The 16,415-nt window shown below is 42.8% G+C and overlaps 2 protein-coding genes across 3 annotated transcripts in view; one reads left to right on the forward strand and one right to left on the reverse strand.

Moving 5' to 3' along the window:
- The window catches only part of MRPS12 (mitochondrial ribosomal protein S12), a 793,384-nt gene that overhangs the window by 50,520 nt on the left and 726,449 nt on the right, over nt 1–16,415 (reverse strand). The gene's annotated exons all lie outside the window — the stretch shown is intronic.
- LOC147692676 (F-box only protein 27-like) overlaps nt 1–16,415 on the forward strand; it is a 264,145-nt gene that overhangs the window by 3,423 nt on the left and 244,307 nt on the right. For both annotated transcript variants that reach the window (XM_086938854.1, XM_086938855.1), the window contains exon 2: nt 15,918–16,032. In XM_086938854.1, the coding sequence (XP_086794980.1) occupies nt 15,918–16,032 (115 nt within the window). The remainder of the gene's footprint in view (nt 1–15,917; nt 16,033–16,415) is intronic.

The following is a 16,415-nucleotide window of genomic DNA, read 5'->3' on the forward strand; positions in this document are numbered from 1 at the left end:
GTAGCACCTCCTACCTTTTTCTATTTGTTTTCTTTCATGCCCTTCATACATGCCTACTTCTGATTGGCTAGCATGCTTAATTAATCCCACCTTTTCGCCCCTACTACACGTGGTCTTACTTTTTTTATTTTACTTTACATACCTTCCTGCACTTTTAAAAATTTTTGGGCTGACTGAGGGTTGTGTATCAGCACATTGCCCTCAGGGACGCCACACAGCGCTTGCATTTTCCAAGGTATATTATTCCTATAATCAGCACGACTGCTGCGCACAGAGTTGTGTTTTTGTTTGATTGGCTGTCCTCTCCCTGATTGCTGTTTTACCGTTTGTGTCGGGAGTCCCTCCACCACATCCCACGCGTCGTTCTATTTTGGATCTTTCCTTTTGTCGAACATTTGACCCTTACACAAATAAATACTTTGGAAGATTGTTGACAATGGTAGCAGAAATTATTCACAATTACTAATCATCACCGTCATGTCAAGCATCTAGAATTTCCTTTCCTTAGGCCGATCTCGCTCACAGTCGTGCGAGTCTCCACCGAACTCTCCCTTTACTGAAGAACATGGGAGCGATGCATGTTTATTCTGTGCAAAGTTGCCATGTTGTTCACTTAATCACTATGCTTTCGCTGCAGCAGGTCTCCTCCAAATCAAATTGATAGCTTAATCATTTATTTTCCCAAAAATGGCAGTTCTGTTTTACAAACTTGTTTTTCTTCACCATGGCTTTGGCCATCACACTTGATGTTTGTCGTAAATCACCTCAACTTCCCACGCCATCCCCCACCACCTACTGCGTCTCCTGCTTTTCCAGCTCTCAGCCTGTAACTGCCCCGGGCTCAGAGAAGGCACTCTATTCCCGAGCAGTAATCCGTTCCCCCTCCTGGGAAAACTTCCTAGCTAAGCCTCAACCGTGAAGATCTAGGAAGCAAAGAGCACTGCACAAGGCTGGTGGCAGGAGATCGCTCGAGAGATAAGGAAAGATGTGCATCTGCGGAACGGGCGGGGTACGGTTTACAGAAGTATTTCAATGTTTTTTTTTTTTTTTGCTTGCCCACTACGTTGCAGCTTACCCTGATTTTTGCGTCTCTCCTGCCCCTAAGATCCGACCAGGCAGCGCAGCATCTTACATAAATGTGGTGAGAGAGGTGCACAAGCTGGGAGTAGCTCTAGTAGAGAGTTGTAATTCATTGCAAGTGAACGTACACAAGACTATATCATGTATTTGTGTACACATACCTGGGCATAATATGTGTCTGCATATCCGGTACAGGTAGATAATTGTTTTTTTTTAGAGTTTACCGCCTAAGGCAATGGCGTATTGTTTTGTGCCACAGTGTGTAGTGACTTTCCACATTCCCTTCTCTTTAATGAAAAAGAGAGCGCTCTTTAGATTGGGGCTCTAGTTGAAATGATACTAAAAATAAAAAAGAAAGTGGTGTTAGAGCGCAGGGCTCACCTGCTCATTTACCATACTCACCTGGACCCATAAACATACACACTTCGAACAGGTAAACCCTTTTGCTAAATCAGGGTATAATTCACTTTACTCTTAGGACCTCAACCTATACCTTTGACTTACCAATCCTTGTCATCGGTACCTAGAGTCCTAAGGGATCAAGGAAGTTAGCAAGAGAATAGGTAGTAAAATAACATTTCCTGCATAAAATAACCACAGACTCGGGAAAGGTTTAAACACTTTAAGAAAATTCTCAAATGTCAGAGTCCATACATATGCAATTAAAGCCTTTTCAATTAGAAAGATAATGATTGAAGAAAATGACATGCAGAGATTTTATGAGACTTTCGTCAAGCATTGAAACGTAGGAAGGGTTGAAAAGGGAAACAGTACAAGGACGTACCCACACAGATTTATATTTACCTAGAATGGTGTGAAGACCAACCCTGGCCATGGGCTGGGATAAAGAAACAGGACTCCTAGTAGTTCAGATACCGACAGGACAGGGATAGACCAGAACCAGGATAGATGCAGACCAATATGGATCAGGATAGGACGGATGCAGGTCAGGACGGGTACCCTCAGCTAAGTGCAACGCCAGCGTCACACCCGTCTCTGCGGCTAACAGTCAATCCCCGATTGGGCAATCGATTCCTCTCAAACCCCGATTGGGTGATCGATTTCTCTCCCTAACCCTGATTGGGTTATCGATTCTTCTGACAGAGTGCTCCGCCAGCACCTCTGCTCTGGATCGCCTATTAAGTGCGTTGGGTCCGTGACAGGTCAGCTATTCGGACAAGTCTTACAATCTAACTAGCTAAGCCTACCTTAGTTATACAATTTTCAGGGCAATGTACCACCCCCAATGTTGTCAATGTGTGTATCCCCAATTTTGATTGGCCAAAAGAAGAGGAGAGGTCATCACACCGTGTCAGTATGAGATCATTTCTTTTAAATATTCAAATTAACGTTCCCTCCCATAACTTTATTTTCCCATGCACTTTTATTCCACCCAGGAATGGATGTTTCAATATCAATAACATTGTATATGTTTTGTACAGTTCTGTGTATATGTTTTGTACTAGCTAAGCCTACCTTAGTTATACAATTTTTAGGGCAATGTACCACCCCCCAATGTTGTCAATGTGTGTATCCCCAATTTTGATTGGCCAAAAGAAGAGGAGAGGTCATCACACCGTGTCAGTATGAGATCATTTCTTTTAAATATTCAAATTAACGTTCCCTCCCATAACTTTATTTTCCCATGCACTTTTATTCCACCCAGGAATGGATGTTTCAATATCAATAACATTGTATATGTTTTGTACAGTTCAGCTTCCTCTTGTAAGGTCGAGAGGTCAGGCTCCCATGGATTTCACAGGCAAGACTGTCATTGGCAGCGTGTCGATGCCATGACTTGTGGACTCTTGAGTTCTGCGCACTCGCAGGAATTTCAAGATGGAAGCAGCAAGGTTACATCAGGCCCAAAATACAAACTAATAGCAAAGTAGAAGAGAAACGGTTTTAAAACAAAGAATAAATGAAAGCACTGTATACCACTTATGTCTACACTATTCCCATTACTTTATTTTAACTTCAGCATTATTTATTAGGCAAAACGAACACAGTTTAGTTAAAGCAGCAGCAGATGCGTTAACAATTAATCACATGAAACAGCCATCTCTAATACTAGTGCGCAGCTGCAGAATTTCCCTCCAAAGCAATAAGGCTGTCACACCACGTGAGTGTGGGCGACGCATGCGCAGTACAGTTCCCACGTTCTGGCGGCCATCTTAGTACATTTGCGTTACTGTTAGTGAAAGCACATAGACGAGCTTCCCCTAGATCAGTGGTTCCCAATCTGTGCGCCTCGGTGCCCTGGTGCGCCCCTAGTCATAGCCAGGGGCGCCGTGACACAATACTTCAATATCCCCGGCTTGTGCAATTACTAGCATTTTGTAAGCTCGCGATCTAAAATATGTGTTGGTAAAGGTAGATGAAACTCCCTCTTGTACCACTAGATGACAGTGCGACATGTAAAATAGCGCATTAACTTCTCCTGTTTGTCAAATATTAACACAGTTCACACAAACTGAGCGATACGGAAATATAAACACTTGCACAAAGGGAAGGCTGTTTAAATCATATAACAAGTAAGTGAGCCATTAAGTGAGTTTATTGAAGCTAAAAGAAAGCTACTGTGCATTTGGGAACTCTGTTGCTTTGAGAATTAAGTTGCAAGGCTGGATTGCATCCTGGTCTGTGGTTTAAAGGAATTCAAGCGTGACAATATCCTCAGCAGGATTTCACTTGAAACTTGGCCTCCAAGTGTTTCTAGGAAACCTGACAAAATTGCAGCAACTAGAAATATTTGCCCTTTGCTTTGTCAGAGTTCCTGACATTTCTGCACTTTAAGGACACGCACATTTCGAATTATTCCTTCATATAGTAACCCACAGTTTAAAAAAAAAAAGTGTGACCTCCAACGAGCAGCCCAGGTCATATATAGTGGGTCTTCTTACTAGTCCCACTTTTTCTTCAGTATGAAGATCGCTCAGTAACACAATTCCCAACTATCTGGCTCAAACATAGAATTAAATAGACATGGTAAAAGGCACTCCAGTGGAGATTCTAGGAGGGTGTTGCAGTGGTACCTGCCTCTCAAGGTGTACTTCAGGTGAAGCTAAACAGGGACCAGATCCTGTTAAGTCTCTAGTTTTAGCTTGTTAGCTGTCTTGCTTGGGTTCTGATGTAATTCCTGATCAGCCTCAGTCTAGCTGCTGCTGACCTGGTCGAAAAGACTGTCTTCAAGCTTGCAGTCACCACAGGCTCACAGGCGAGTTTAAAACTACTAAAGCCATCAGTAGCTGGTAGCGCGGTTTTGGGATAGCTGTCTTGCTTCATTATATTTTTAAACGTTGCTTGTTTGATTTGTTTTACCATCACCAACTCGTACAAAGATTGGGACTTCAGCATTGTACAGATGCCTCTGTACTTCCACTTGTCATGCTTCAGCAATCTACACCTCCATTCTTGAAACCTGGAAGTTGGTAAAAGTGTATGCTTTTTGATTGTTCTCCCAAAAACTTTAAAATCAATCTTATTTCTCCCCAACCTCTAAAGTCTGTAGTTTAGGTTTTACTTTAACAGCAGTCTTGTGCATTTCCTGTGTTATATTCACAATCTCAAGAGCTGCTGCTTATGACGTAAACTGCATAACTGTAGCATTCGTTCTTTCACTAAACCCACGCTCCTTGTCACTCTGTCTAGTTTAACCCTTGGGTGGGTTTATAGATCCAGTCTGGTACATTTTGCAATACCAAATCAACAGTTGCAGAGTTCTCAAATTGAAAGACACATTAAAAGGGAGAACTATTTAACATACTTGACATCAACACAAGTGATATGAGTGAAATGATAAATATATATAGAACACCAAAACTTTCCTAATGTGGACAAATGCTATTAGGATTAGTGGAGAAGCATTTGTATATATGAACCAGCATTTACAATGCAACGGTTTCGCCTTCGGAAAAGTTTGAGCTATTGGCATTGTAAATGACAAACTTTTTATTTATGTGTTGGTTTTGAAAACAGATAAATAAATGGCATTCTCATTTACAATGCCAATAGCTTACTCTGTCGCAAATGCAAGACGTATTGCATTTGCACACACACACCCACACAAGAGCCCCCCACACACACACACACAAGAGCCCCCCACACACACCACACAAGAGCCCCCCTCACACACCAGAGCCCCCCACACACACACGCAAGAGCCCCCCACACAAACACACACACGCAAGAGCCCCCCACACACATACGCAAGAGCCCCCACACACACGCAAGAGCTTACTGTACTCAATAGATTTCTCTGGAGGCGGAGCCTAACGGCTCCGTCCCCCAGCGAAACCTAAAAAAGCATTAGCAATGCAGCCGCGGCCGGCAGTGGGAGTACCTGCAGGCCAGGGCCGGTGACGTCGGGAGCGGGAGGGGCAGGGTGGGGGGTAGTAATGTATGGATTACGGAGCTTCCCAAGTAAGTAAACATTTAAATAAATAAAACGACTTTTGTTGAGTGCACTGCATTCCCAAATGCGATGCAGTGCGCGCACGAAATTCGTTTTATTTATTTAAATGTTTACTTACCTGTAAAACTCAGTCATCCATACATTACTACTCCCCACCCTGCCCCTCCCCCTCTCCACGTCACCGCCCTGCAGGTACTCCCACTGCCGGCCGTGGCTGTAGCAATGGTAAGAAGCTGGCAGCTAATGACAGACCGATTGGTTTTTTATGCGATCTAGTATTCGTTAAGACCATTTCATTTTACCAAAATTATGTGTATAGGCATTCTAGGGGCTTTCAGCCATACATCAACCATTAGTCTGTTGTTGTGTGGTTCAGATTTGTATTCCACCCACTCCAGCATGCATCATGAGGCAATGACCAGCCCCCTTCAGCCATTTGCTGACCTCACTGTGCGTTATGTCAGGCGGCCCTTTCACACGGACCACATTTACACAGAAGTACCTTACTTTAGTGCCAGGCTGGACTATTAAGGTAATGAGTGCTTTTTTGAGACAAAAATTATTTTTGCCTTCAGCCAATGTTTTTTTGTTGTTTTTTAATTGAAGAGGATCCAGCAGCCTCTCCAGCAATAATGGTTTGCAAAAATCACGACAGAACAAACCATGAATTGCCAAAAGGCTGGCGGCCCTACATCAGACATATTGGCTTTGTCAATGCTCGTTTGAGTTGGGTCCAGAATAAATATTGCAATTGGTGGATTTAATTGAACATGCACCATTATTTAGTATGCAGGTAGCGTCCCCTAGATTCGAGGGCAACCCCCTGAGCACAGCCAAGAGCCCCCAATCGGCTGACTGAGGAAATCTAAAAGATGCGCTGATTCGTATGAACGAGGAATCACAAGTCTGCTGTGAGTTTATATCATGGTGAAACTTCTATTCGTGTATTGATATTTCATCCTTCATATCAGATGCTTTAAGGATGGATGGTTAAATCTCACATCATTTGAAACAAATCTCATGATGAATTTCGGGCAATATCTGAAATGAAGGATGAAATATCGATACAAGAATAAAAGTTTCACCATGATATAAACTCACAGCAGACTTGTGATTCCTCGTTCATACAAATCAGCGCATCTTTTAGATTCCTCACTCAGCCGATTGGGGGCTCTTGGCTGTGCTCAAGGGGAGGCCCCGAATCTAGGGGACGCTACCTGCATCTTCAATGTGTCACACTCACAGATCAGAGTGATACCCTTGAAGCACGCTACAACGTACCAATCAGAAGAACATTTCTAAAAAAGCAGTGCGTGTTCCACCACACGTGTACCATTATTTAGTGCACAGAGACCTCAGGGTTGCCACTCCCACGTGTGCCAATTTATAATTCTATACATTGACTCTTCCTTTTCGAACACATCCATACCGAAATGAGAACATCGTGCGCTCATTTCATAAATCTATGGATGCCGGTGAGGGCCACATTTCCTTTACTGATTCTTTCGGACCAGTGACTTGCTTGCAGGGCTGAGGCGTCACGAGTCTTAGCAGTAACTGCAAATGACAGCAGCGTCAAAAGCTCGTGCCCACCCTCGGAGCAGGTCACTGGGATGTTGCTTCCCTCTCCTGCCCCGTCATCATCAAGCAATGTCACAGGATGCCGGGCGGCGTCCCGGGAGCAAATCTATAAAAGAAAATCCATAATCCAATAACATATCTAGAGTTAAACTGTGTCTGGCAGACCCGCAGACTAATCTGCTTTCGACCCAGCAATGCTCTGTTTTTGCTGGGCACTCGGGAGGCGAGGCGCACGTCCGTGACGCTTTGGCGAGCGAGCGCACAGCCCCCCAGCGCTTCCTCTCTTCAGCCGGTGTCAATACCGGGTGCGGGGTGGAAGGCGATCTCCCCCAGCTTCTGGGCCGAAGACTCACCCTCGCAGGCACGGCCCCCGTCGCAGCTCCCACTGGCCTCCGCTGACGTCTAGGGTTCCCCCGGAGTCAGCCACTCACAGCGCGGCTCCCGGGGCAGATCCTGATGACGCGGCGAGGCTCCAACCAATGGCGGCGCAGCTCACGGGGACAGGCCCACTGCAGCGGCCAATCAGAGCGCGCCTCTGCCGACGAGCCTCCGAAAAGCCATCAATGCGGTCGCAGCCCCTTCGTGCCTCGGCCAAGGTGCCGAGCAGCTGCCGGTTGACCCCCGGGCGGGACGGGATACCACAATTTGTGAGGACACGGGGGGGGGGGGAGGGGGGTGCGGGAGAGGACGAGGGGGGCGGGCGGGAGAGGACGAGGGGGGCGGGAAAGGACACGGACGTCGGGAGGGAGGCGGGAAACGTGGGGACGGCGGGAGGAGGGACACAAGGCAGGACAGCAGCAAGCACGGCCCGGCCGGACCAGACTCTGGGGCGTTCCCGGCGTCGCGTGACGTCGGCAAAAGCCAAAGAATCTCGGGAACGCCCCCGTGTCTGGTCCGGCATTGACGGACAGGCCCCTCGTCCAATGGCTAGGCTCCATTTATGGAGCTAGCCAATGGGACGGGGGGGCGTGTTCCAGAGTGCTTACTGTACTCAATAGATTTCTCTGGAGGCGGAGCCTAACGGCTCCGTCCCCCAGTGAAACCTAAAAATGGCTCCTTAACAACTAAAATCATTTGTAGGAGAGCACCCAATGCTAGTGCCAAATATTTAAAAGCAAATTAAAAAAAAATATATATTCTACATGCAAACCACAGTGCTGGGGAGTATTCTTTCTAACTTAACCAAATCAAATTTTTTTTTATTAAACAACTGTTACACTTTTATTTTGTTACATCTATGATTATAATACCTTCATCAGCTTCATGCCAATTATTTTCAGGGAATAAAATGGAAGTACTCCAGAGGCCGGGCTTACATTCCCCCTTCCGCCCAAAAAAGTAACATAATGGGGAGCTGCGGTCAACGGCCAATAGGTCAAGGGAGCCGCAGGTGGAAAAAGTTTGGGAACCACTGCCCTAGATACTAGAAATGTCGTGTGGTACAATTATTAGTAATACAAAACATGTTGGTTAATATATTGCATATTATTTCAAGAGGATTGAGTACAAGCAAGTCTCTTTACGTACGAAACCTTGCTCCATCAATCCCCTCTTTGATGATATCTTATATCATCACAAATTATGGAAACAGATGCCAACTTTCAATATTTACTCAGTTCAGTTACTTCAAACACTCTATTATGTTTTCTCTCATTATTCATGTGAGAGTTTTTCATTATCTTATATAGGTCCCCATTCATTTCTTCAAGCTCCATTTCTTTGCAGCTTCTTTTCTTTTTGTTTACTGTAAATTTCCTTTTGTTTCTACAACACTTGCACCAAATCATTATCACTAATATAAATAGTGATATCCCCATTATTGGCATCAGTACTTTACCTATAATGCTTCTACCTACATTAGAAAACCAATTACCTATAGAGGAAAGACCATCAGTTAGTCTCTTCCATGCACTATCAACCTCCAGTGGTTTCAATTCTTCTTCCAAATGGGTTATGTTCTTTACATACCTTCCAATTTCAACACTTTTATCAGGTATGTAAGTGCAACAATGTTGTGCCTTCAGCATTCTACAGACTCAGCCCTCTTTTGCCAATAATATATCAAGAGCAAGTCGATTTTGTAAAACCATTGATCTGATCGTAACCAATTCGGTATTGATCAATAAAAATCCTCCTGCAGTATCAGTCGATAAGCGATCAACTACTGTAGATAATTTACAAATTCTTTGTGTATTCAGAATTACTCCCACTGAAGGTATCCATGCACTAAATATATCACCTACAATTTCCGAAAAACTAGCTCTTTTGTATCGTGTTCGTTCATTTTCGTTTTCTTTGCTTCCCGTGATTCTTTTCACATGGTATATTTTCGGGAATACTATTCCGAAATAGCAACTCCCATACCAATGATCAGGCAGCTTAAAATAAGCTTTGTCCCACAAATGTAATAAATTCCGGTAAATATTGGTTCTGTTCCATCATTGAAACCCCAACCCCCAATTATTTTAAAATTGTGTTCACATTCACTGGAACCAATGAATACATTGTTATACTCAGACTTCTCTCTATGGAGACAGATTTTCCCTTTCTTTTAAAAATCCAGGGACATAGCAGCATGAGTCTTGCCAGTTACCATAAATTCTTCCCTTTCAGCCCATTTGGGAATCTGGGGTTTCGGTTCATTGGCCTTTCTATGGAAATCCTGTCTCCTTTTCTCCACTAAATGTAAAAATATATTTTCTTCTTCATGTAAACTACAGGTTCTATTATCTTTATGTGCTTCAGCTAAGTCTATAGTTTTCATTGTTAGGAAAAATTCACCAAATAACTGGGCAGATTTTGCACTAAGGACAGGGTTCATTTTTACACGTATAGGAACCTCAGGGAAAATAACATCTAAATCAGAATAATTCTGTAATCTTCCAGTTCTATAAAACATACTAGTTAATATGCTACAGGAAATGCCATAGGTCAGGGGTAGATTGTGATAGGTAACACTTTCAGCTTCTGAGGTCGGTAGTTTCATATAGACATAACAATCACTAATTTGCATGATTTCTACAAAATGCACTAAGAGATTAGCTAATACATTTATTTACCTTGGTTTCATTTTTTTGTTCCTAATATGGTGTAATTCTATCTCATCTGGTGCTTCTAAATCTACTCTTTCTTGTTTGTGGTGTACTATTTTTCCGTGTAAACCAGTGTCATTTTGCTTAACAGCCATTAAGTAAGGTATTGCTACTGTCAATCCTATCCATACTATAAGTACTATCAATACACTACATATGCATACTCTACAGCATGTCTTTATACAATTTCTTTTCGATTTTCCAGCAATGATAGAATCAGCCATTTCTGACTATGGAGTCTCAACCCCTCTTTGTAACTTTTACACCGTCTTTTTAACCTGTGTATTTCTCTTCAGGTCGGTCTTACTTCTTCGTCAGTCTGATCAGCAACTAATTCATCATCACTTTCGTCACTTATTTCTAAGTTTTCGAAATCTTCAAGGATGATGTAGGTCCATTCAGGGCCTCTGAATTTATTATTCAGTCTTTGTATTCGAGGACTCCTCCTTCTTGGCTTTTCAGTGGATGTTCCTGCTTGGCTGGTTATTTCATTTACTTGTTCTGGCTCTTCATTTATTGTTTTAAGGCGAAATTTCAGTCTTTTAACGAAACCAGGCCACTTGTCTCCTTTTCTGAGTCTTTTAGATGGCACTGCTGTTTCACTTTCTTCAGAAGCTCTTTTGTTTTCATTCAGTTGTGGCAGAATTTGTTCACTGATGTCTTCTAAGTCCCTCTCTATCTGACTTTGTCCAGGGTTTATTTTTCGATTCTTCTGCCTGGATACTAATCTGACTTTGTTCAGGAGCTTGTTGGATTTTACTTTGATTTTGACTTCGACTTGGTACACATTTTTCTATGCCTCTCTGGTCCTGCTAAGTCCCTTCAAACTCTTGATTGTCTTCTGCCTGAGTCTTTGCCCTAATACCTATCTTTCCTTCCTCAGACTCAGGAGCTTTGTTTGGTGTTTCGAATGTCTGAGTACATTGATCTCTCCTTATCTGATCCTCCTCAGAATTACTATTGACTTTGATTTCTGTAATCTGAGTACGTTCTTCTATTTCTGACTCATCCTCACTATCACTCTGTCTATCTAGATAGGCTTGACTTCTGGTTCTTATGATCTCTTCAGGTATTTCAACTACTGGAATCCAATCATCCTGGCTGGTGCTCGGTTATTTTTCATCAACTACTTGAGACCCCTCAGCTGCACAACCTTCAGCGCTACTTCTTCAGGTTCTGTCACTCTTTTAATGTGACTTGCGTGGATCCAGTTTGGAATTCCCTTGCACTTTACTGCTGTGGTGGTGACCAAGATTACTTGATGTGGCTCTCCCCACCATGGAGCTAGGTAAGATTCTCGGGTGTGTTCTTTTATTACAACCCAATCACCTGGAATCAGATCATGTGCAGGAGTTGATCGTCTGGCAACAGCGTCTTCCCCAACCTGATGAGAGAGAGAGAACGCACTTGATCAGCCAGTTCTTTGCAGTACTCGACTACTAAATCATCAGTTATATTTAGCAGTTTGTGTCCTGGTACCCATGCTTGCCTCATTGCTCTTCCCATGAGCATTTCATGGGGACTCAAGCCTGTTTTTCTGTCTGGAATGCTTACAAGGTTAAAAGCATCAGGCCACTCCAATCTGGTAGATTTGTACATCTTTCCCAATCTTGAATTGATTGTGACATTCAGCTGTTCTACAATGCCAGAAGCCTCTGGGCGGTATGCACAGTGCAGCTTTTGCTCAATTTTGAATGCTTCACAGATCAGACGAATTATTTCATTATTAAAATGAGACCCTCGGTCTGATTCAATCGTTACTGGAAAACCGAAACGTGGTATGAGTTCCCTCAACAGGAGTTTGGCTACAGTGATGCTGTCATTTCTGCAGGTGGGTTAGGCTTCTACCCATTTAGAAAATAGGCAGACAAGGACGTATTTCAAGCCTCTACAAGATGGTAACTGGATACTATCAAGTTGCAGTCTCATGAAGGGACCCTCTGCCTTTCCAATTTTCCTGGGGCAAACTACAGTTCTCCTACCAGGATTCATTTGTTGACAGATCAGGCACCTCTGGCAAAGACCCTCTGCTACATTCCTGAAGCTTGCGTTAAACCAGGTTTGCCTGAACAATCGTTTCATGGCATCTCTACCTAAATGGTCTCCGTGGTACATCTTAGCCATAGGAGCAAGTATACAGTCTGGTAACACAGGTCTCCCATCCAAATAAACAATGACACCATCTCTGTCCCTTCTCTGGCATCCTATTTTCTCCCATTCTTCCTCCTCATTTGGTTCTGCTTCATTTTGTAATTCTCTCACTTCCTCCCAAGTTTTCACACGTCCAAGCAGCATAAGTTGGCAGCTGTTTTCACACGTATCCATTTTCTTGTTTATTGCCATCTTAAATCTGGCACAATGTTGGGCCACTTGGTCAGCATAACGGTTACCTGCTGTCACTTTGTCATTTCCAGATCTACCTTAGTTATACCATTTTCCAGGGCAATGTACCACCCCCCAATGTTGCCAATGTGTGTATCCCCAATTTTGATTTGCCAAAAGACGAGGAGAGGTCATCACACCATGTCAATATGAGATCATTTCTTTTAAATATTCAAATTAACGTTCCCTCCCATAACTTTATTTTCCCATGCACTTTTATTCCACCCAGCAATGGTCGAGAGGTCAGGCTCCCATGGATTTCACAGGCAAGACTGTCATTGGCAGGTGTCAGTGCCATGACTCGTGGACTCTTGAGTTCTTCTGCGCAGTTGCAGGAATTTCAAGATGGAAGCAGCAAGGTTACATCAGGCCCAAAATACGAACTAATGGCAAAGTAGAAGAGAAACAGATTTTTCAACACATAGCAACTTCTGCAAATAGAACTTGGAGTTAGCAGCCTAATGATTGAAGTAACAACTTCTCCCAAATTGTGCAAAAAAGCATTTAAGTAGCAGCCAATTCATGTGCAAAATACAATTAAAAAGAAAAAATTCAGCTTATTCTGGAGGTTAACCTGAAATTAACAGCAAGAAAATTGGGATTAAAAAAACCTATCCGAACATGTGCTACAAAAAAAATGTTGAATTACATCAAATTCATGTGCAAAATACGCTCCGAAATCCAACTTCAATAGAGAATAGAATTTCAAAGTTAGCAACAAGAAAATGGACGAAAAGTGAGACATAATCCAGTAGAACAAGAAGCAGATAACTAATAATCAAAATGTGTGCAAAATGCTATCTGTAGAAGGAGAAAATATTGGAACTCCATAATGGGGCAGCAAACACGAGGGGAGCAGCCCGATTAAAATAATGTATATAGAATGTTAAAATATATACACATAAATTCCTTAAAGTTAAATAATTTTACACAGACTACTTCATTTTTCGGACAAAAGAGAAAATCTCGGGCTGAAGCTACATCTTTAACACAATTTTGTATAAACATTGGCCTAAGCAAGCGATGACGACTCAGAACCAATGCTGGGCAAACAAACAAAACATGATCCAGGTTCTGAATACTCAGCTCGCAAAAATTACAAATGTTTTCATTATCCAAGTTCTGGGACCAGTGTGCTGTTAAATCGTTTAAAGGTAAGAGATTCATACGACATAGGATGAGCCAACGTCAGATTCCGTGTTCTAGGTTCCAAGATAAGTATTTCTGGGAAATTCCCGGGGGGTTCGTCCTAACTATTATCTTTAATCTCTCTTTAGTATTACAGATATTGATATCTCTATTAAAGCTGATCTTACCACTTAAGGTTTTTTTAAAGAGGATTTGAAATCTACTGGCGGGAGGGAAATCAATAATTCTTCTTTCACACAAAAAAGGTTTAGAGCCAAATAAAAATCAACAATCGATCCCATTCCTCCGTGTTTTTGTAAATGACTTGTATGTGAAAAGTGTAGGTGTGCGTGGCTGTTTTGTCTCCTAGATGTTTCTATTGACAAATTTGATTACGTTTTTTGTCTGCAGTTCTTTGCTATAAAATATATTTTGGAATTTGTGTGTTATATCTAGGGGGAACTAAGTGGGGAACTCGAGCCTCAGCCATTCATCTGGTCTCTGCACGTTTTCATTGCGAAGGCGAAGGGGTGCCCCTCTGGAAGGCTTGGGTTTGAAGATGGGGGCAGAGACCGCCTTTAGATGCCTTCTCACCCCCCCCCCCCCCCCCGCCGACCATCTGCTCATCGCCAAATGGTGTTTTTTTAGGTCTCAACTAGGCACTGCTTCCGCTGACTCTTTGAGACGTGCTGTATTTATGGACTTGAAGGTCCGCTCACTCTCCGCCCATATTTTTCAATGGCTTGTGTCATTGTCCTTTGTAAACGTTGAGTTCTGATTTGTTAATAGTCTTGTTAGTCTCTCCTTGGTACCTACCTCTTTTTCTACATTTGTGACCTCCCATGAGGACTGGCCCTTTTACTTGTTGTTACACAGTATGTTTTATTACTAGTCTGTGAGCACTATTTTGTTAATGACTTTCTCCTAGTTGCGGTTGAAAGTCCTCTCTACCCTTTCATCCCACTCCACAGCTGGCATGTACACTAACTTTTATTTTTTTAAGCGCTTTAGCAATGGCGGCCGTGCACCTTTCTTTCGTTGTGCCCGGCTGTCCAACTCAATTTTTTAAACATTGTATGTCTCCCGACCATCGTCTTTTAAAAAGCTCCACTCGCAATGGCGCAAGCGTGTCTACTTTTTAAAAAGCTCGGCTCCGCCAACTTGTACCGCTCATAAATCTTGTTAATTTAACAACAACAACAAGATAACCAGGATTTGCAATGCAATAGGTCTCGCAATTGCGAGAGTTTGAGCTATTGGCTTTGTAAATGACAATGCATTTTATTTGTGTGTTTGGAAAATCTGCGAGGGCGCACTTTGCATTTATAGTATTTGCCAAGGAGAAACAAGGCTGGCAATAACTGCGCCTCTTTTACTGCCAGCCTTGCATCTTGTAAGCAAGGACTATAAATGCAAAGTGCGCCCTCGCAGATTTCCCAAACACACAAATAAAATGCATTGTCATTTACAAAGCCATCTTGTAAGCAAGGACTAGAAGTACAAAGTGTGTATTTCCCCTGTGTGTTTTCCCTTACTGCACTTTTACCACACAACACCGAGTGATAGATCACCTGACGCAGTGCGAGTTGCTATACCAGACACCTCCCTCCCCCAGAGAAGCAGCTGTTGGGTCTTTTCCCTTCTGCAAATCCATCACGTCGCACCCATCATTGCCTAGTGTTCTTTATTTAGACATTTGAACTTCACTTCCTCCCCCCTGCTGTCACACAAGTAAACAAGCTATCGCCATTGCACAACACCGTTTGTTTATATTTGCGTAGTGCTTTGCGGCCACCATTGGCAAAGCCAAATGAACCAAAGTGTGCTTACTGATTACCGTCTAACCAAACCATTCATCTGGGCACTAGGCCGTGCCCAGCAGAAATCGCTGAATGGTGCAAATTCACTGTATTGTACTTAAGTCAAGCTCATCAACTCTGCCAAAAAACATCACAATCTTGATCCCAAAAAGGTTAAGGGCCCAAGTAGGGGCAGCCTGTACCCACAATGTGGCCCATGATGAATGTTCAGATGAATATGCCCTACTGGGGATAAATATGACAGACTGCCAAACCACGAAGTTGTGGAGTTTACCATGCTAATTTAACCACTGCCTGCCTTATTTCTATGAATGCATATTTTCACATTTCTATTTATAGAGCCATTTTATGGCAGTCCTCCTTTTTTACATACATTGTTTGTAAACCATCTTTTGTCCACTTATGCCCATCTATTTTCAGAAGGATTATCTCACTGGGAAGTCGATAACGGTGGAAACGGATGGGATGTCGTTGAAACTGATTGCTGCAGGTTTGGAGCAAGATCACAGTCGAAGGCCTTTGTATCTTCTTTTGAGTAAGTGTTCAGGCTGAGCCGTGATTCAGGCTTCGTTTGTCATCGACCAGCATATTGGATACAACAGCTACACCTTTACTTAAAGCTTCACTTTTGATTCTTTATTTGTATGCGATATGCTCATCATTTGCTTCCCTTTTGTTTTCGTCTCCATTGAAATTCCTGGATGCTAAAATAGAGTTTACTCATCTCTATTTCCCCCCCTTAAATATGCTTTTGTCCAGGTGTGGAGATTGCTCCTGTCTTCTCTCGGGCTCATTTGCTACTTATGGGACAGGTCTCTTGAGCTGTTGATACTTCAAGTAATCTACTGTTTGAGGGCATAAGAGTATCTTAGTCTGCCATTCTAAAAACATAAACTTTATTTTGTCTTCAACTTTACG

Source organism: Lissotriton vulgaris, chromosome 9, assembly GCF_964263255.1.
Source record: "Lissotriton vulgaris chromosome 9, aLisVul1.2, whole genome shotgun sequence".
Lineage (NCBI taxonomy): Eukaryota > Metazoa > Chordata > Amphibia > Caudata > Salamandridae > Lissotriton > Lissotriton vulgaris.